This window comes from Fringilla coelebs (genome assembly GCF_963513975.1).
Source record: "Fringilla coelebs genome assembly, chromosome: 6".
Lineage (NCBI taxonomy): Eukaryota > Metazoa > Chordata > Aves > Passeriformes > Fringillidae > Fringilla > Fringilla coelebs.
This window is the reverse complement of record NC_140034.1, coordinates 25,129,033-25,151,399: the sequence shown is the minus strand read 5'-3', so window position 1 is coordinate 25,151,399 and position 22,367 is coordinate 25,129,033. Positions and strand designations below refer to the sequence as shown.

Genomic DNA, 22,367 nt, shown 5'->3' with positions numbered 1-22,367 from the left:
GGCCACCATCGAACCCCCCACCGCACAGGGCCACAGCCTCGCTCGGCGTCCTGCGGGAGACGCGGGCAGGTACAAAACTCTGCTCGGCCGCGGTGAAGCCTCTCTCGGCGCCGAGCAGTCCTGTGAGTGTCCCGGGACAGGAGAGGGGCGCGAAAAGCCCCCGCTACGCGCCCGGCCCCTCTCAGCGCCCCACCGGCCCTCTCAGGGCGGACCACAATTCCCAGAACGCCGCGCGCGTGGTGACGCCGGACGGCGAGGGGACTCGGCCAATGGGCGGGCGCGCAGGCACCGGGCGGGGAGGAGCGGCCGGTGGCAGCGGCGGAGCGGCGGCGGGAAGGGCGGGCTCGGGGTTCCACAGCAGCGGCGGGGACGATGCCGGTCCATTCCCGGGAGAAGAAGGAGAATAATCACGATGAGATGGAGGTGGACTACGGAGAGAACGAGGGCAGCAGCTCTGAGGAGGAGGAGACCGAGAGCTCGTCCGTCTCCGAGGAGGGGGACAGCTCAGGTACAGCAGCCGCCCGCAAGGCAGCGCCGCTGAGAGGGCGCCGCGGCGGCTCCCTCGGCGCTCGGTGGTGCCCCGGGGACACACCGGTTCCGCCCCGGCTCTGGTGGCTGTCGGTGTCCCCCCCTTTCCCCTCCCCCCGTGACCCCGCCCCGGCCCAGCCTCTGCTTCGGCTCGGCGGCTCCTCTTCGGGCCGCCGGCCAGGGCGCAGGAACGGGGCGGGGCGCATGGGCAGGGAGCCCCGCTGAGCCCCGAGCCGCCGGCTCCGGAGCGGGCTGGTACCCGGCCATGGCCGGCTGGGCCGCGCTGCTCCGCTCCGTGCAGGAGCCGTGCCTTGTGCCCCGCTGGGCTTGAGTGCGTCCTCCACACGGACTTAAGGGCTTGGCTTATATACATACGTGTGCATACGTGAACTCGTGTGTATGTACATATAAGTGCGTATTTCCATGCAACTAGGTGTTTTAAGACCTGTCTTTGGAGGGATATTGGAAGCCCTGTCAGTACCACTGGCCTCTTTTGCAAATCACTTCAGCCTCTGCTCAGTTGAAGGTCCCTTCTTTTTTCCATAGTTTCCATATGGACTGTAGATTTTGAATTACATTATTAGATAAAATCTAGCTTTAAAAGGATCACTTTTTCTATGCTTAATTTACACTGTGTTATTAAGAAGGTTATTATTATCTGTTCTAAGTTTCCTTCTGATTAGTGCTTTCAGTCTTTGATCTTAAAACATGTTTCCAGGTGATGACTGGTAGGAGTTTGTGGTGCCTCATTTGACTGGTGATGAGATGGAAGACAGTGGATGGAAAGGAAGTTGGACAGGGTTAGTGAATTGAGAAAAGTCCGGATGTCGATGTGGACCAGGACCAGTCTAGTCCTTACTTATGGGTCTGGCAGCTTAAGTGATTTAGTGCTGAGGCCCCTATATCACCAAATTAAAAGCTGAGTAGAATATGCTGAGTTGGAAGGGACCCAGAAGGATCATTAGGAGCAACTCCTGACTCTGCACAGGACACCCAAGAAGCATACCATGTGCCTAAGAGTCTGGGATTAGGAAGGAGTAAGTGTGTTTTAAGTGAATGTAGTCTGTTCATGTTTCTTTAAAACAATACAAGAAGCTCTCCAGATAATTTTTGTTGCATTCCACAGATAAATGCTTTTAAGGGAGTACTTAAAGTGTGACGATTACAGAAAATTACATGCTTGTCTCAGTGTCTCGACCAATACGAACATACTCCTTGTAAGCATATTGTTCCTACAGACTTAAAATTATTAGCACCCCAAGAAATGTCTCAATTGAAATTAGTAATGAATTTTTTTGTCAGATTTGTCATTTGCTTTACTTGCATTCAGCCTTCTTTTTTTTTTCTGTCTCCACTAGATGCCTGCTAATACAAAAGGTGCTGTTAGAGGAAGCATGACTCGTCCTTGAGAGCTGGCACTCTTTCTATCCTGTTCTTTTAGATGTTACATACTTAGTGCAGGTGTTTTATTGACTTGGATATAGAATAATTTGTTAGGGATGAATAAAAAAGCCACAAGTTATGCTCACTGTCCCAGAGGAGAATTTGGCCATTTTTGAAGCACTTTATATAGGCCACAGCTTATTAAAAAAGCTATTTTAGGTGCTGTTACATTTTAAGTGCTATGTGGATTTTTTTTATCTTTAAACCAGGTTGCCATAATTACTGTGTTAGGCTGCTTGAGTATAGTAGGAAAAACAACTGTGATTTTCAAAGTGTTTTAGAGTAGCCTAAATACTTTTTGCAGTATGAGCCTGTATGGTAAATCTGAAATTTTGAGATAAGGTAGATCTATCAGAACTGTTTTAAAATGGAATGACCAATCTTCCACCTCCTGTGATGTAAATTTTCAATTGGAAGGCCATGAGATTTGATCTTACAACATTTTACTTTTTCAGCAATGCATATTCCATAGTCTGTATGTTGTTTAAGGCCATGAGGAAGAAATTCCATAAATGGAGAATTAATTATATTTCAGGACTCTGAAAATCTTCATAATTTTATCAATCCTATTGGAGGGAGAATACAGATGAAACAATTGAACTTGGCATGTGAATTGACATTTAGTATCCAGTGATAGGGAGAATGAAGACTTCTAGGCAGAAAGTCAAAGGCTTTCGAGAGTATTTGTAGTTGAGAGGAGATCAGAGAGATCTATGTGTTATTTCTTTATCTACAAGGAAGTCAGCTATACCCTCAGATGCCAATGAATAGCAATTTCCTTGCAAAACAAGTTTAAAATGTAAGACGCAGTCCCTTTCCCCTCCAAGAGTGGGTGTACTCTGATCCTCAGCCAGTTCTAGTTTTCTTTGCTTTGTACTCCCTAAATATACACAAACAATAAAATCCATGTTAATTTAAGAAGAGCTTATGAGTGAACTACTTACTAAAACATACTTAGAATCGAAAGCGTAGAACGCATTTGAAACATGTTTGAGAATAAAGGGGAAAAATTGTCGTGTCCAAGTGCTTGTTCCTGTTTGGTTTCACTGGGAGGTGCCTTCCATTTTAAAGAAGCTTTATTTTTGTAGCACAGAAATGCTTTAGGCAACTCTGAGTAATAAGATTGCCACATTCCTTAAATCTGGCCAAATTATGAATTGCTAAATCGATTTTTGGCTTGGATGTTGTGTCCAACAGTCACATAAAACTTTGTTCTTTCATATGATTTTGACCCTTATTCTGAGGTTGTGGTTTTGCCTTACATTTGAGAACAATGTTTTAATATAAATAGTATCTCTTAACAGCCTGATGTGTTCTTCCCCCACCCTCCCCATGCATTGTATTTTTTTAAGTTCCGTCTTCAAATTCTCTTGCTCTGCTTTCAAGTACTTCAGGTTATATTGTGTTTTAAAACTTCCTTTTTGACTGTACTAACAGTAGTATGACAGACTGCACTAGGTCTTTAATTGGGACTCATGGTTGCCATTGTAATACTGATTGGCATTGCTGTGCTGACTGCTGGTTTTCCTGTCCAGGCAGGGAAGGTTAGTATAGCTTTTTAGTCTTAAAAGCTTGTGATGATTTCAGGAAGAATTTAAGTGCTGAGAGGTCTGAGTAGACAATATGATTTAATGGGATCCTTCCATGTAGCTAGTGGCCCTGAAGCTACTCCTTTCTCCTCATCAGCTTTACAAATTGCCATACTGTTTTGCAAAACAATCAGAATGAAGAATGCTGCATTCTGTAGTTGGTGTAGGAGACAGCATGAAGCAGTTAAACATGTTTTTGGAAAAATGTGAGTGATGAAGAAGCAAAAAGCTCAGAGTTGTTTATAGCCTAAAGAGTGATCCCTGCTGGGTTCAGGATCCTACTTTTCCTCTCTGTCAGGAGGTAGGATTTTTCTTGCCAGAATAACTGGTTACATAAGTAAGGGCTCCTTAGGACAGTGCCTTCTCTCAAGCATCTGGCCTGTTTGCACCAGTTAGTTCCTGAGTGCATGGCCATCCCTTCTGCATGTCTGCTACTGGTTGATAGTGGTCAGCTATCCACTGAGGGCTAATTCCTGCAGATACTGCTGTTATAAAGCAGTTTCACTTATCTGACTTTTGAATACGGCTTAACAAAACCTTTTTTCTTGTTTTTTTTTTCTGGGAAGGCTTGGAAAGAGTCAAGAATTTTGTATCTTAGTTTCTCAGTTTTCTAGTCTAAGAAAGGCCAATGGAGGTAACAACTGATGTTTAGCAGCATCAGCTGTCTCAATGGCAGTGTCAAAAGTTTTGGAAAAAAATTGTGTATTTATGTTGCTTTATCTTCCCTAGGTAAATTATGAAAAGGAATCAGGAATATAAATTAAAATCTGTGAAAAGAGTTAAACATGAACTACTCTTGCTGCATAAAAGCATATAAAGTCAAGTGTCTGCAGTGTTCTAGACTTTTCAGGTTAAGAAATTTTTAATTGGAGTGATTTTGAATGCTCATTCAAATGAACTGCAGTTGTTTTTACATTAATATTTCAACTTCAAAGAACTCTTCCAATTGGACAGGATGAAAGCTGTTTCAATATTATATGTTACTTTTTGTTTTAGGAATATGAATAAAACAAGTCTTGAATTTTATATGACAAATCTAACACTGAACTGTGTTTGCATTCCAGGGATTACTTTTGTTTTTACTAAGCCAGGATACCCTTGAATTTTCAGTGGTGGCTTATAACAGCTCATGCTTAATGTTGTTTTTCATTTGGTGTGATATACATTGTTTAGTTTTTCTGTTTCATGCATTCTTATGTATTCTTTGTATTTCAGTAATGAAATTACCCTATTGAGGTCTTACAGTGCTGTTTTTTCCTATTTTGAGGAAAAAGAATTGCTGTTTATGGAGTTTATTCTAGAATTAGATCTAGGTTTCTTTCTTTGTAGCTTATATGCCAAGTGATTTCTCATATTTTGCTTTATGAAAATAATAATATAAGAGGGAAACTGTTCATGGCTATAATTCAGGGGCCCTTCTGCATTCACTAGAAACAAAATAGCCAGCTTATTTGGTTTATATTACATTGTTAAATTTTTTTTTTATTCTTAGAAATGGATGATGAGGACTGTGAAAGAAGAAGAATGGAATGTTTAGATGAAATGTCCAATCTTGAAAAGCAATTTACAGACCTTAAAGATCAGTAAGTATTTTAATGTTTCAAGTGCCTTGTTTGAGGATCCATTCCATGAAAGTATTGTGTGCAGCTGGTGTTTCTTGTCTTTTATATAGGTGGATGCTACTTTTGGAGAAGAGTAAGGACTGGGAATTCTGAAATTACTTTCAGGCAGTTGCTCTAGAATGTATCTGTGTATTCATGTATTTTTTGTTTTGCTGTATGGATGGTTTTGAAATGTTGTTCCTGTTAAGAGCTAGTCTGGGTCTGTTGCATCAAACTCCCTCATAGAACCAAGGAATTGGGATTTTAGGGAAATTTGAGATTTTGTTTAATTACTTATCCATTCAATATTATTCTCATACTTTTATATATGTGGGAGAGACCTAAATGCATTGTCTTTCCTAAGTAAAGAATTAGGTTGGGCTTTTTTTTTACAGCAGTAGTTTTTATAGTTGGTACCAATTAAAGTTTCTTGTGATTACTGCAAACCAGGTACTAGTACAAGATAAAATGAAAGTACTGTTATCTCTGTCTGCCATAATACCTACATAAATAGCTAGTAAAAACCTACCAAAAGGAAGAGAGAAACTTAATAGCCACAGTTATTTAACAGTGATTATCATTTGTATTGCCGCCTGTCATTTGTATCATGGAATCATTAAGGTTGGAAAAGACCTCTAAAATATGAAGTCCAACCATTTACCTAACAGTGCCAGATCCACCACTAAGCCATGTCTCTAAGCAGCTCATCTGTGCATATTTTTGAACACTTTCAAGGATTCCACCATTCACTTTGGCAGCCCGTTCCAATGCTTGAAGACTCAGCAAAAGAAATTTTTTCTAATATCCAATCTAAGCCTCCCCTGGTGCAACCATTTACTCTAGTCCTGTCTCTTGTTACCAGGTAGCACAGGCTGGCCCTCATCTCACTGCAGACTTCTTTCAGGTAGTTGTAGAGAGCAGTAAGATCTTCTTGAGCCTCCTTTTCCCCAGACTGAGCAACCCCAGCTCCCTCAGCTGCTTCACACAGGACTTGTGCTCCAGACCCTTCACCAGCTTCATTGTCCTTCTCTGGACACACTCCAGCAGTGTATGTGAAGTTAAATTTGTTTTAAGTTAGGTGCATCTGTTCAAGTTTAAAATTGGTGCTATTTTGGCAACTAACTTAGTAAGATGCTTGGTAAGTGAAACCTTGAGAAGACCTGGTCTGTTCTTGGGCCATGTACTTTAATTGAAAACTTTGTTGTTCTTATGGTTCAGATGCATATTTATATTGTGAGATAGTTCTTTCTGCTACAGAGCTGAGACATATAACTTGCTTTGCATAACAGGACACTGTGAGGTCTGGAAATAATGGGGTCTGGAAGGAATTGCCCAACAAGAAATTCCTTGCTGCAGCGTCTAGAGAAGACTGTTTGTCCTGTTCTTTGGGCTGAGCATGGAAAAACCTGGGAAATACAGCCAACTGATGAGTACTGAAGCCAGTTGGTACTGATTGGTTTGGCATTTGGAAAACTGTCAGCTTTTGAAAACTGTCAGCCATCTGCTCAACAGCTTGGATGACTGAAAACAATTTGTGAAAACATATCTGTAAGAAGTGGATATGAAAGAGGGTGGTCCTGGGAGGAAGGAAGCAAGTACTTCTGGGGGCTTAAGGCTTATAAATGGTGTTTGAGAAGTAGTAAGACTGTAGTATATGGAGGAAGGCATTGTAGAGACATGTTGGTTAGTTCAGAGATAGAGGTATTTGTGTGGGCTGGAGGAGCAGTGATAGTGGGGATACCAGAAATGGAGCATTAGAATGATGGAAGAGGGATTATAGAGAGAAGCAGCTGTGAATAGGGAAACAATGATATTGGGAAAGTAGAAAAAGTTGCCTAAACAATGGGATTTTTGTCACAACTAACAGCAGAGAGGGTGTAATGATTGGGTCTGCCTCCTCATCCATTTCAGGGAAACTGAAATTGGATGTTACAAGATGAGTAGCATTTACAGTGATTTGGTAGCATTTATTCATTTTAGACAAATCATTGTTTGAAGGTACTGGATAAATAGTTGCAGTCCAGCAACTATTGCATGGTACCGAGACCTGACAGCACCCTGTCCATAACTGCTTGCTCTTTTGTACCTGATACTTGGTGCTGTGTAATCAAATGTTAGTGACTGACCCAGTCAGGTGCACTGTGCACCCAGACTTACGGTCTGGCTAAATAATTCTGCTGTAGCTCTGTGCTAACCACCATGTGCAGAGCATGCTCATTAAGGGTTAAGCCCAGCAAACTGGGGTTTGATCAGCTGCAGGCTGTGTTAGCTGACTGCAGGACAAATCCTGGTGGCAAGGTGAACAGGCAGTTATTTCTGAGAAGTCTTGATATATCAGTATACATGAACTTTATTATGTCTAATTAACTACTTAACCTGTGCACTTTAAATAAGTAAAAAGCAGCATCCTTGTCCCAAGAACATCTGTTATGTCTATGTAAACAGGTAGCCCCTGATGTGCTTGTAACACTTGTAGAGTTTGTACATGTTTGCTTTAATTTTACACCTTTTGATTGTGGGGTGCAAGGTGAGAAATGAGAACAGAAGAAGTTAGTTATATTGATGATTCTAACATGGAACACTAACAGTTAAAAGTTCGTGGAGCTTTATTGAGATTGAAATGTTTGTAATTGATATTACATTAAATTCTTCAAAGTGCAAGCAGATTTATTCATTGTCTGCCAGAAAATATCAACTTTTATGGACTGAGTGAATTTCAGGTAAAATAAAAATATTTTAATTACACTTCCTTTGGCCGGAATGTAATATGTCAGAAATTATCTCATGATATTCATAATAGTATGCAACATGTAGATTTTCACAGGAGATGAATTGAGGGTTGCTTTATTAAGCACCTGCATCTCTTTTCCCCTGGTTTATGGTAGTGTGGGAGCAGATATGTGAACATAAAATGTGAATGATCGTTTCTGTCGACAAACTGTCTCTTTCTCTGTCATGACGTAACCCAGTTTGTTCTTATGCTCTGTATTACCTTTTCTTCTCCTCTTCCATGTTGTTTCATGTTCTATTATTAACAGATATGCAATTTTTTTTCCTTCCTTAGAGTTGGAGGTACATTTAATTTTATCCTTTTTGCACTTCTGATTGTTTGCATTTGCTTTTCAGAAAGGCTTGGTAGACATGGATACTGTTGTTCAAAAAGAAAATATGTATTGGAAAATTCAAACACTAGCAAATCCTCATTTTGTTTCATTGTTCCATAGCATTAACAAAGGGATGACAAATACTTATTTTAAAAATATTTCTCCTAACTTGTGTTTTATTTTAAATAAAAGACATCTTTTTATTTCTATTACTTTCAGACTTTATAAAGAAAGATTAAGCCAAGTGGATGCAAAGCTACAAGAGGTCATAGCTGGAAAAGCACCTGAATATTTAGAACCATTGGCAGCTTTACAAGAAAATATGCAAATCCGAACCAAGGTGGCAGGTAGGCATGTAAAATGAGTATTGCTGTTTCAAAGTATAAACTTGTTATGCATTTTAAGGTTAATCTTCTGTTTTCTTTAGAATTGTTGAAGGAGCGTGTTTTAAAGTTAGAAATATTGTAGCATAATTTTAAATATGAAGTAGTTTTTAAATCTAAATGACTATGTTGCTTACCTCTGTGCATAAGTTGCCTGATAACATCCCACTAAAAATACGGCTTTTTTTAATGTTTCACTTAATAGCTGCCTGTCTTTGTGTAGTAAGGACAAAATTACTGAGTAAAAGCTAATAATTTTTTAGGCAGAAGGTTTGGGATCAGGTCTACACAATGGTCACTCTTGAAGAGATATGTAGGTACTATGTCATGAAATGTTTGCTATCTAATATGATGATATTTTTTCCTGCTCTTCTAGTCTGTGTGTCTTCTCCTCTGTTCCTATCCTTCTGTTCTGTCTAGGGAAAGAGGAAAAACCTCTTGTCCTTGGTTCTTTTCTCTAAGCTGAATTTTAGTTATTAAAACTAAGGTTTATACAGGTTTTTGCGCTCATAGAAGAAGGCAAGAACGTTTACTACTTGCATACAACCATATATTCATATGAAATGGTAATATTATAGGAAGACAAAGTTCTGTACTTCCCTACTGTAAATTTGTTTCATGTTACAGTTTGATTCCATTAGGAGGATTCAGCTGTCTAAGGGTTATATAACACAGTTGTCAGAGAGCCAAAAGACAGACACTTGTGATCTCTGTAGGTAGAGAAGCAGTGTCTTTTCTAAGAAATTTAGCAGAAACATGGTGCAGGCTAACTGAAAAATGGTAGGCCACCTTATACTTTTCATAATACTAGTGCTGTTTCAGTACTGCCCAGTATGTCTTCATTGGTACTTCTGACTTTGAGAATTTGAAATCTTTTGGTCTGTTGCATTTCTGTCCCTCCAGGTCTTATATATAATGCTTTTTCTCAGCTGCTGACCCAGCATTACTGGGTTTTAAGTTCTTAGCCCAAATATACATGACTAGCCCTAAGCAGCCCACTTAGGCTTTGCAGAAGGATCTCAGTTAAACTTGCAAAAGGTTTGATATAAAAGTAACCTTAATCCAGGCCTTTCATTTTCAGTTTTAAATGTGGCTGTCCATCAGTGCTTTCATGTAGGTAGGTATGAGATATGCAGCATATTACACATTCTCTTGATTGGTCTTCAGCGCCATTGAAGAGCTATGTTTCAATGTAAAAAAAGCCCAGCTTAAAAACAACAGTTTCCTTGAAGCTGAGAATAGAAAATAAAAGGCTTTTTTTCCATTTGTCCCCAACTGAATGACCTTGATAAAATTATTCCAGAGAAAGCAAGGGACTGGAGAACTGGCTTATTTGCTCCTGCTGTTTGAGAGCCTTGACAGAAGTGGGTAATAACAGGACTTGAGTTCCATCAAGTAACCCATAAGGACCTGTGGTTGCCTAAGAAAGGGGAGGAAGTGGTGACAAAACCCCTAAACTAAACTAGTTTAGCTAAACTTTGGATACAATTGCATCTGTGTTAGAAAAGCAGCTTGTATTCCTTGGCTCTGTAAGGCAGTATTCACACAAAATGTGGATCTTGACTGTTACAGCAAGTCAGAAAAACAACTGTTTCTTTCAGGATGGTTCATACCTATATTTTTCAATTTCAGGCAAATAAACAGTGACCTAAATATGCCAGTCAGCCATAAATATTAAGAAAATAAAAGCCATCATAACATAGCAATGTAAGAAAAGAACATTTTGAATTCTAGAATAGCTTCACTGTGGAAAGGTGATCGACGCAATATGTAGTGGTTGGTTTTTCAGAGAGATTGCTGCTAGTAGTTCTGCTCCCCTAGTAGTTTTCATTTATAGTAAGTTGAACTATAAGGGAAGTTGGTTTTGGAAGTTCTTTAGTTGCAAGACACCACCACTGTGTGCAAACTTAACTCCTCAAGTTTCTAATCTGAAGGAATATAAGTGTTTTCTGTTGAATGCATTGAATATATTGAATCAAGTTCTATAGATGCTTGCCAGATATTACATTTCAGGTACCTCTCAGGTTTTTTTCAGCTGCTTAGTGGACGCATTTCCAGAAATGTCTAAAAATGCTCCTAATGCTTAGAAGTGGTACCCTTAATCACAAGGTGACTGTTTTTAAGAATGGAACAGTCTTGTTAATTATTGTAATTTAATAAGGTAATGCATTATAAAGTAAGTCTGATTCCAAGTATTAATTTGTAAAATCTTTTACTTTCAATCAGCTTTCTAGCTGTTTTAAAACCCCAAAACCTTATTTTAAACTCTAATTAGAAAATAGGAGAGGCCATTCAGTACCTAAGATTGTAAACTGATAATATTCAGTACAGTTTGATCAGAAATATGAAATAGACATATTTTCTAAAGTTAGTGTGACCACTGGTGTAATTTATTGACTGACAGGAAAAGGAGTTAAAATAGCATTTAGTTTTTCTGAGATCTTCAGAATTAAGGATTAACTTGTTCTTATTTTTATTCTTTTAAGCAGCCAGCCACTCTTAAGTGCCTAATGTAATATATCTGTATTTTCCACTGTGGTCATGTGTTGGGACTTGCAGGCAGTCTTAAAATAGAATTCTGAAGCTGGATATTTGCTAAAAGAAGTAATATTGCTATAATTTGTCTGATTACAGGTATCTATAGAGAGCTTTGTCTGGAATCTGTGAAGAACAAATACGAATGTGAAATTCAAGCCTCTCGACAGCACTGTGAGGTTGTGCCAGCTGTTTCACATTGATAGCTAATCTCATCTAACTTTACTGTTTGTCATGCTTTTCAAGTTCAGTGCATGTTTTTATATTACTGTTATTTGCTATTTGAATGCAACTGCAGTGTAATATTTAAGCCCATGCAAGAGGTTATTCAAAGCATATGAAAATTAGAATCATAGAATGTGCTGATGTAGAAGGGACCCATCAAGATCATCTAGTCCAATTCCTGGCCCTGTGCAGGACACTGAAGAATCAGGCCATGTGCCTAGAAGTGTTGTCCAAACACTTCAGGCAAGCTGGGGGAGCCTGTTCTAGTGCTCAACCACCCTATGGGTGAAGAACCTTTTCCTGATACTCAGCCTAAATCTCCCCTGGCTCAGCTTCATGCCTTTTCCTCAAATCCTGTCCCTGGTCACAAGAGTAAAGAGATTGGTACCTGCCCTTCTGCTTCCCCTTGTGAGGATATTGAAGACCAAGATGAGGTCTCCCTTCAGTCTCCTCTTCTCTAGGCTGAATAGACCAAGTGACCTCAGCTGCTCCTCATATGGCTTCCCCTCCAGAGCCTCCACCATCCTCCTGGCCTTTCTCTCGACACTGTCTAGTAGCTTAATAGCTTTCTGATATTGTGGTACCCAGAACTGCCACCAGCACTTGAGGTGAGGCTGCCCCAGTGCAGAGCAGAGCAGGATGATCCCCTCCCTTGCCTGGCTGGCCATGCTGTGCCTGATGCACCCCAGAACACAGTTGTCCCTCCTGGCTGCCAGGCACTGCTGGCTCAGCTTTCTGTCAACCAGAGTCCCCAGGTCCCTTTCTCTGGTGCTGCTCTCCAGCCTCTCATTCCCCAGTCTGTCCATACATCCCGGATTACCCTGTCCCAGATGCAGAATCCAGCACTTGTTCTTTTTAAACATCATTGGCTGGCAATTGTCCAGCCTTCTAATTTGACAAGGTCTCTCTCTAGGACCTCTCTGCCCTTGAGGGAGTCATCAGCCTGTCCCAGTTTAGTGTTGTTGGCAAACTTACTTAGGATTTCTTTGAGACCCGTGTCTGAGTTGTTAATGAAGATATGAAGATGTTGGAGAGCTTTTTATTAGTTTGGCTTTGCATATATATATATATAGTGCTAAAGTCTTCTTATTTTTCATTATCGAGTTCTTGTTAATAGATTCCCACGTGATTTTTTACCTTTTTAATAAAAATATCGGATGTAATTCTAGCAAAAAATGCCTTGCATTTTAATAACAAAACCAAAGAAGTCTTTATGGGATGCATTAGACAGCTACTGATAGTTGTCATTTCAAAAGCAGTTACAAGAAAAATATATTTCTCTCCTTGAGCATAAAGGTTCCTGTTCACATATCTAAATGCTGGATACTATAGTACAAACACTCAAGTACATATATGTGCAATGCTGTACATAGCTGCTTAGATCCTGAGTTTTTCATCATAGTATTTCTCAGCCCCTTACAGTTGCTTAAAGGTGTTTTCTTCCGAGTGGTTCACTATATTCCAGAATTCCTGGTTCCTACTATACCTATAAAGCAAGAATGTGCATGTGTACTTTAGAAAAGTTTTCCATTTTCTTGATCCCTTGGGAAAGAATTAGGTATTATGAAGGATGACTCATTACTGTCTGTCTTTGTTCCTGTGAATACTCCTGAGGCTGGACAGAATCCTGTAAGACTTGCAGGGTCTCTTATCCATGATTGAATGATTTGCTTTGGCTGTGTAATATTCCTCTTTGAGGTGGTCTTTGTCCCTTGCTTTGCTGTTATGTGAAACATTCAGAATTCACCATGCAGTACAAGTCTCTTGGGGGGAAAAGCTTTATTAAGTCAGAAATGCTGCTTGTAGAATTACTGTTGCTCTGGAATATAACTATGCAGCAAGAATGCCTCTGATGCCTGTAATAGCTTTTCACACATTATTTGTTACCAGCTATATGAAGCAGAACACATGTCTAGACACAAACACTATTTAATTTTAAAGTGCAATTTTAAAATGGTCTCAGAACAGGTAACACTCAATTGTCACTTCAGGTATATGTAAAGAGGCTTCTGCTTTTTAAATTCACCTGGGAAATGTTTTTTATAATGACGGTTGAAAAGTATGTGCAAGGAGGTCTTCAGAATTTGAATACTTTGTAACTTGAGGGAATGGTAAGCCTGACAGTCATTTAGTGGAATAGGGTTCTTTGTCCATTCCCTGACTGATTTGCTTCACTCTAGCAAACTAGCTTGAACACAGGTAAAAGGAAGTTTCTGTTACTGTGCTGTGGGCAAGAGCAGTTGAGGTGTAGACATCTGCTCATTTGGCTGTAGGGAACTGCAGCTTCTGACAAAGACATGGTAGCAGATAGCTGGATGCATTGACTTGGGCTGCTTATGCAGTTTTTTCAGTAAGTCCAAGCTCTCTGCTTTCCAGAGTTGTTGAAGACATTGCTCACTGAAAGTGAATGTTAAAATGGAACAATTGGCTGTATTTTCTACTCATCGTTTTGGATATGTGCAAGTTTATGAAAGAGCAGTAAAGTTATTTCCTTAAGGCTTGGAACTCAGCTTAATTCCAAATTACTCTTTTAGAGAATTTAGTGGGTTTTCATGCTAAAGAGTAACTGATGTGTAAGATACTGTGCAATTTAGTGTAGGAGGTAGCTTTATAAAAAGCTTTCCATGAAAACATTAGCTTTTGTGATTTTTAATGAAAGGTGACTTAGAGGCTACTACTTTAGTTAACCATTGTGAATAAATCTTTTCTATCCACAAAAATACTGTGTTTGTGTCAAAATGCAAAAAGTTATTCTGGAGAGATAGATGCATTCTTTTAATTACTCTTGGTACCAGTAGTTGATAAATATGTCATTATATTTTCAGTTGTGCTAAGCGAGTGTGCTGTCTTTAAAGAGCTAGGATCTCAGGCTAAGAAAGTGGATAGAAGGAGCTGGCGTATGCTTTGTGGCTTCTGAAAAAGCTATTCTTATGTTTCTTCCATTGATGCCCTAAATTGTCAATATTTAGATTTTTGAACTCACTAACGTAAAAATCTGTATCCTTGCTTTTATAGAGTGAGAAGCTTCTCTTGTATGATACTGTACAAAGTGAACTAGAAGAGAAGATTAGAAGACTTGAAGAAGACAGACATAGCATTGACATTACCTCAGGTGGATGGAAATTCAGTTTGCTTTTTTATTATTTGTTTTTAATCTACTGCTGGGGTCTGATTTGTTGACTGTACACATAGTATGTCTGGTGAGTTTTAGGTTATCTGGTAGAATGCTGTTCAGCTGTAGATTTGGGCAGGGGTTGAATTTAAACTTCAACTTTAGTTTAATAGTTGTCAGCATCCCTTGTGTGTTTTAAGAGTATTAATCTGTGTCAATATAATCTTGTAATTTTTTGAATCTTGAATAAACCCCTTTATTCTGTTCAGAAACAGCATCTCCTGAAAATGTTATTTTTTGGTTTTGGACAATATTTTCTGCTGTAAAAAGAGCTAAATATGTGTTTCTGATTCATAGCATGTTCTTATTATATCTTTTCAGAATTATGGAATGATGAGCTCCAGTCCAGGAAGAAAAGGAAGGATCCATTTAGCCCAGATAAGAAGAAACCTGTTGTTGTATCAGATATCCTTTTACTGAAATCATTGTTCTTTTCAGTTTTAGAGCTAATTTATACATGTGTCATTGATATCAAGTTGAAGTGATAATGCATTATCAAAACTGATTTTTGCACGGCAGACATTATTCTAATTCAGATTAGAGAAGCCATGTTGACACATCCTCCCATCGTGAAAATTGAAATTAAGATTCTCTCACGTATCTACTAGTTTTAAAAAAAAATGTTTTTAAAAGTTGATTTTTCTAACTCTTAAAGGAAAATAGTTACAAGGCAAAAGCAGGATCAAGCTAGGCCACTTGAACTTCATCAACTGACCATATAAATAGCATTGGATTCTGTGAATTATGAGTTATTTTGCTGTTTTAGAGTATGTTCCAAAACAAAAATACTGATATAATATTAGGTATCAAATCTCAGCAATTCAAGGCTATTTATAAAGCTAAAAATCCTTTCAGTTTTAAAGAAAACGAATTTATTCTTTTTGATTGTAGTTTAGAAATAGTTGTGAACTTGTCAGATAAGTGCAAAGCAAATACTAGAAATTTTACCCAGCTTTTAATTTTACATTTTTTGCTATTTAGAGAAAAACAAATTTTAAAGTGGTTAAAGATTTTTAAAATTTCAAATGGATTTTTAAGTTTTAGCTTGCTCTCCATTTTAGGAGATTCTCTTTTTGAACATCCATAGCACCTTTTGCTAAGCTTATTTTTCAGAGCTGAAATGGGTAGAAACAAAGTAGAAAGTAAAGACTATTGTAATGGAATAGCTGTACTATATGAAGTTCATGTATTGCAATTGATAGTTTAAGGAAGGGGGCTTTGCCTTTCTGCCTCCTGTTTTTTTAGATATTTGGTATTCAGATATGTGGTGCTGACCATACTTTTGTCTTGAAGTTCCATGATGCGGAATACTGCAAAAATAATTATTTTATTTAAGCTGATACTAGTGTAGGTGCTGGTTTGCAGTGGTACATTGAAATTGCAATGAATTTTTATTGTAATTTGAATTATTGCAAATAGAATAATTTTTGAACTGTTAGGAATGGAATCGTTGTATCAGCTGTTTATCCTATCCTTATGTTGAACTCCAGTAGCCTATTATTACCTCTTTTAATAATTCTTAAAGTGTACTTTTAATAATTCTTAAAGCGTACTTCTAGGTTGCATAATTCAAAGATGGATGTGTTTGCACTGAGCTTTTACTTTGTGTTGGTATACTTTTTGTGAAAGATCTGCAGAACAGAGCTATTAATATGTTACTACAAACATTAGAGTATTTTTATTATTTCTGTTTAAAAGAGTTTTCCTTAACATTTCCACGTCCTTATATAGTTTATATGTTACAAGACCTTGATATACTCGAAGACTGGACAACAATAAGGAAGGTAAGATGAAAGGATGAATGCCAATGCCTGTGGATTTAGTTGGGTTCATGTCTAGTCCTTCTGCTACTTAAAAATGTGTAATTGGATTACTTACATGATCAAAACACTAAATAGATTTTTATTTCTTCAGTAGTCAGTTAATCCTTTCACTTCAAGCTGTGTTATTGCTATTTCTTCTGGTTCTATCCAAATCATAGAGAGGAATCCATTAAAGGGATGCAAGAAGATATCTCTAAAATTGGGAGCCCGTAATTTTCCAAAAAGTGAAGCCTTTGTTAAGTGGATCTCCCTTCTCATAGTTTAGGCCAATTGGATATAAACTATGATAGGATAGTGCTTCACATTTGCTTTATGTGAAGGTTTTTTAAAATCTCATATGGCATGTTTTCATATAGTAAGGTTTTTATTTTAAGAAGATTTCTGTGCTTTGACCTCTCCTTATGCTTTTTTTACATAAAAATGGGGAGCTGTGTTTTTCTCAGATTACAGGAGAGTCATGGTTTATAGAAGAGAAATTTGTTTGTCAATTGATATATTTGAAAAAAATAAATCCAGGTTTTAATTGCATAATGCCTTTTTTAGATGGTAGGACTGTTGAAGGATCTTGCTGTAATGAAATGCTATCCTTGCGCCTGCAGTCAGAAAGCTTCCCCTAGTATCCTAGTGCATCCCAGCTTATGGAATAGCAATCCACTTAGGTGAATTCAGAATCTTGGTGGGGAGTTGTCTGAGTCAGTTTCTATCCTGTTTTTTCCCTGTACCTCTTTCCTGAACAAGAAGTAAAATATGACCTTTATCTGAGAACTTGTCTGACTTTTCCTTTCACATCAGAGTAATGGATGCAAAATATCTTTCCCTAGAGCTCTTTTTCTGTAGTTTTACATAATTTTAAACGATAGCAACAAACCCAGGATCTACTAGGGCTTTGCATTTTCTGGTAATAATTTTTAAAATCCCCAAAAAGCAAAGCAAACAAATGAACCCCCAAAACCTCTTCAGTGCTTTTTTTCCCCCAAGGTAATGTGTGGTCTGGAGTTTACATGAAGTAATATTTGTGAGCTTATAACATATAAATTAAAAGATTAGGTTGTTCATATAGCATTTTGTTTTTCAGATTGAATTAATGTAATTTTGTATTTTCTTGAAAGAATTATATAAGAACAATTCTGAGGATTTAATTTAGAAAAGCTTGAGTTAGTGAAATCAGAACTTAATAAAGAAAGTGGTTTTTTACACCTTCAAATGCTTTTTTATTTAGCTACCGAGTCACCATTGAACACATTTTTATTTCAGAATTCTCAGTGTGTTTTTTGCGTGTAAGTGCAAGTATACACTTGCATATAAAAGCCAGTACCACAGCATGTTACTGCACAACTGAAGCTGGCAGTTAAGACAAAATGACTCTGCCTGCTGACTAACTTTAATTTTCTTTTGTGTTTCAAGGCAATGGCTACGCTGGGACCACACAGGGTAAAGCCAGAACGTAAGTAAACATGGTTTAGTTTCACAAGACAGAACTTGCTGTGTCCAATGATGCAAACTGCATCCAGGCAGGTTGTATTTATTATAGTACTGGTATAGTGATGGAGGATGGAGTGAGGTAGCTGGAAGATGTGGCTTTTGTTTTTCTGCTCTCTCAGGTACTGATACCTGTAGCTTGATTTCTGTTGCTTCTGTTGATGCAAATTCTAGAAAATGATCCAAAGAAATTCAGGCTTCTAACAGTGGTTTACAGCAATTCATATTAGCAAGCTATGCCAGTGTTTGCACAAGATTAAGCAGAAAACCGAGAGCATCTGGACCTTTCAGGTGCATTTCAAAGTTTGCTCACATTGACTGCAAGCTATAACTCTGAAAAAGCAGAGCTGTGGGAAAGGAGTGGTATTCATATTTGCATATTTGGCACTGAAGTGAGAAGCATGTTCTTGCAAAGCAAAATCACATATTGGGAGGTGAGGAGAAGGGACAATAATCATTTGAAAATGAAAACATAACTTTTAATAATCTGGCTGGAAATAAAAAGGTATATTGCTTCCAATTTTCCAATGCAATTATTAAGAGACAGACTACTGTTGGAAAAAATGTCTATTCTCTGTAAATAACGTGATGAAAGTGTATTTAACCACCTCACTGATTTCTGTGAAGTTAATATTAAATCACTTTTATTACCTAATTTAGCACCTGTCAAATTAGAAAAGCATCTACATAGTGCTAGATCTGAAGAAGGAAGACTCTATTATGATGGCGAATGGTATGGACGAGGGCAGACGATATGCATTGATAAGAAAGATGAATGTCCTACAAGGTAAAGATTATTTAGCTTATGCAGCTCTGTACATTCATGTTAAGCAATAACTGGGATGGTGGCATTGAAGAGTAAGGCCTATGTGGAAATACTGCTAGCTCAGTGACATTTACTAGTTCACATTGCAAGACAGGTATTAAGATGAGTGCTTGTGAAAGAGGCTAGTAAAGGTTGGAATTGATTGAAGGGTTATCAAGTTAGGATCTCTCTTAACAATTTAAGCTGTTACTAGTTTCTGATAGCCTGGGAGTAATTTTTTTCTAGTATCTTGGGAGTTTGTTGCTTTGAGAAAATACTTAATTATGGAAAAACACTTTATGGTGTTGCAGATAAGCTTTGTTTTCCATTGATTAGTGCTCTGAAAGAAGAGGGGAACTTTTAAATGGTATTTCCTTCTCTTAAGAAAGGTTCTACCTTGGAACAGTCTAAATATTAGGGTGCAAATTTGGTTGAACGTTTAAGATCTATAAATGTGTTTTCTCTGTATGGATAATATTTGTAAATTCTAAACGTCTGAGTGTATTTAAAATTAAATTTATATCTTACCTTTTACTGAATGGGGTAAATAAGTCTAAGCGCAGTGTTGATTAAATATGCGCATGTACTCAGGAAAATTGATTTTAATTTTATGTGTCAGTAGTTTACTGTAGAACTGGCTGTTTCTTTTCTTCCTTATGTATGGTGTAGAGGAACAGATATTGGTGTTTTTGGTGTTTTTTCCGGGCTGAAACAGGAAGGTATTTTAGTAAACTACAGATTGTGTCTGAAATTAAAAAAACCTCTGGATTAATTTAGCAGAACACAGCAGTTGTACTGGGCCAAGTAAAGATCTTAGTATCCGGTGTCTGACAAAAGCTAAAAGCTGATGCTTAACAGGGAAGTCATGCAATGGAGCTTTCCTGGGCTTTCAGGACCCCCACAAATTCTAAGACTAGAGGGACTTGTCACACTCAGTATGCAATAGATCCTTGTTCTGTTAACTGTTTTGATCATTGGTTTTGTGCTTTCTGTTCTCCCCATCAATGTACTTGAAATGATGTTTTTTCTGTGGGTATGAGGAGGGAGTTTTGCTCACTACTTATGTTAAAATTTACTGCAAGAAGCATAAAAATAGGGCTTATTTAACAATTAATCAGTAAGTCAGTTTTCAGTTTATTTCTTGTGATCTTGGCATAATGAGTAAGAGTTTAATACATTTTGTGCTTTAAATTGTGGCTTCAGGTTGTCCAACTTTTTTTCAAGTACTTCATATTCAATGTAATTTTAAGGCTTTTTCTTGTTTTTTTTTTTTTTTTTTACTATGGGTAGTTTATTGTTGTGTTTTCTCTGTGTGACTCTTGTTTTTATAAACAATTAAAGTGTTTGTACCTGTTAGGGTCTTCTTGTAAGAGAATAAAATAGATGGCTGAAACATTAGCTACCTTCACTAAAGACACATGCAGTTTCCAAGGAATTTTGTTAAAACTACCCTTAGAGTGGTCCTAGTATCTTTTGGGTCTAGCATTTACAACTAATGCATATTTTCATTTACTGTGTGGAAATACAGCTGCAGTTTTGAGGTTGTTTTTAGCTTATAAGCTTTCTAAATTCTTCTTGTTTTTCTTCCTCTGACCCTTCTTCCCTCATTTTCTGCAGTGCCATAATTACAACAATTAACCATGATGAAGTTTGGTTTAAAAGACCGGATGGAAGCAAGTCTAAGCTGTATATTTCTCAGCTACAGAAAGGAAAATATTCAATAAAGCATAACCACAACTGACCGTTGCTCACCGGATGTGAAACAAGTGGTATTGCCATGCGTGATGTGCCATGGGGTGAAAATTGTATTTAATAGTGTTTTGTATTCCTTATATATTTACAGCAGTATCTAATGTGTGTGGGTCGTGCTGTATGTAAGCTTCATATGGACGGCCTTCAGAAATCTGAGGAGGGTAAATCCTGTTAACAGATATTTTGCCTCTAAATTGGGTCCAGTGCCTAAGATGTGAAGTATGCTCTTCAAGTATAACGCTTCAAAACTTAACATATTTGTAATTTTAGAAAATTATTTTTCCATTGGTGACCAGTTGGTGTGAAAAAAATGATAACCATAATTACCAGCAACTCACTTTATTTTCAGTGACTGTGTCATGCTTCTCTTGTGGATGTAAATTTAGCCTGCTCAGCTGTTGCTTTTGAATAGATTGTAAAATGCATAAGCATCCTTTTATCCAAAGTGTACCGATTTATTTAAATTATTGTTCTCAACAGCTCTGCTAGTACCGACTGTGTTATATTTTGTAAAGTTTACTATATTGCTTGTAATGAGACAAAGCCAATACTTTGAACTATGTTTTTGAAGAGCACTTTTCTAGTGTTGGACCCTATTCTATAGCAGACAAATCATTGATGATGTTTTTTCTTAATTGCCAGCAAAATTTATGCATAAGGTGGACAGTGTTGCTCTAACCTGTGTTATATGTAGCCCACAAAGAACTACTGGGGGGATGGTTACATAAATGCTGTTGCATGGCCTGCATGTTTGGTCCACAGTTGTATGAAATATGACGAATTTTTGTTAGGGAAGGAATATATTTCCCCAGAGGTCATCTGTCTAGGAGAATTTACACTGAGTTTTTCACCAAACACTATTTTCAAAATTTCTGTGCCCCGTTTCATCTTACTGTACACCAGAAGTATTTCATGCAGCTTAGGAAGCTGAGTGTCTTTTCAAGTCTTGCTCTTTTAGCCACAGAGAAAAGTCCTAAATCCTTGATGTTACTGTGATGTTCTTCGAGCAACTAGAATGATAGATGGGATTGTTGAAGAATTGTTCATGCGTTGGTTATGTGCACTTTAATCTCCACTTATGATGATTCTTCTTGGAGAAAATAAAGCATCCATTTGCTTTGAATTATCACAGCAAATAAATATTTTTATTGTAACATATAAATTAATCGTCTCTTCTAGTGCAGGGTGGTAAGTACTTTCCAAATGCCAAATCAGTTTCTGCTGAGTGATGCTTTTCTACAATTGTATGACATTATAAATCAAATGTACATAAAGTATCAATTGACATGTTGGCTTTTAACAATATGAACTGTATGTATACAGTTGTTTGATAAACTTTTTGTAATTAAATATTTGCATTTTTTTAACTTAGTATATAAATAAATGATCTGTGGTAGTGGATATCTTTTCTGTTGTTTTGCTCTTTGATTTTTCTAGTCTGGTTGGAATTGTTGATCTACCTAATGGCAAAGGGAAATATTTTTAAATAATCAGAAGGCCTAAAGCTTTTTAAAAAAACTTTTGACTTGCACCTTTTTCTTTGGATTTTTGAGAGTTTGTATGTATACATTTTGTTTGTTTTTACAAACTTTTAGAAAATATTTTATGGAAGCTTTATTCTGTGACACTTATAAATCAAACATAATTACTGTTAAGAATCTCATAACTGTTGACATGCTTGAAATCATTTGTATTTAGGCCATGCTGGATACTCTAAACTGGTTTTGTGATTCACCCCTTTCCTTTTACCTCTTCTGTATTTTGCATCTCTCTAGCTGCAATAGATTATTCCTACACCTTTTTCTCTTCTACAAAGCAAAACTTTCCTTCATAGAGTCTTGCAGTTTGGGCTGACACTTTGTGAGTGTGGTTTCTTAATTCAGAATAAACATCATTCCTATCAACCTGAGAAGTAATAATCATAGCAG

General features: G+C 37.6%; 1 protein-coding gene across 1 annotated transcript; it reads left to right on the top strand.

Annotated features, from left to right (window-relative positions):
* The first annotated feature begins 351 nt into the window (after positions 1-351).
* On the top strand, positions 352-21,678 carry BRMS1L (BRMS1 like transcriptional repressor). Its single transcript, XM_084207286.1, has 10 exons — positions 352-508; positions 5,053-5,143; positions 8,485-8,612; positions 11,283-11,362; positions 14,424-14,520; positions 14,902-14,985; positions 16,300-16,364; positions 17,808-17,847; positions 18,543-18,669; positions 20,305-21,678. The coding sequence occupies exons 1-10, from the start codon at positions 373-375 to the stop codon at positions 20,426-20,428; spliced, it is 972 nt and encodes a 323-aa protein (XP_084063412.1). The 5' UTR covers positions 352-372; the 3' UTR covers positions 20,429-21,678.
* Positions 21,679-22,367: the final 689 nt, after the last annotated feature.

Excerpts from the sequence above, each read along its gene's own strand:
- BRMS1L (XM_084207286.1), top strand. The coding sequence starts at position 373 with ATGCCGGTCCATTCCCGGGAGAAGAAGGAGAATAATCACGATGAGATG. Across the intron at positions 11,363-14,423 it reads CCTCTCGACAGCACTGTGAG|AGTGAGAAGCTTCTCTTGTA; the intron begins GTTGTGCCAGCT and ends TTGCTTTTATAG. Across the intron at positions 18,670-20,304 it reads AAAGATGAATGTCCTACAAG|TGCCATAATTACAACAATTA; the intron begins GTAAAGATTATT and ends CATTTTCTGCAG.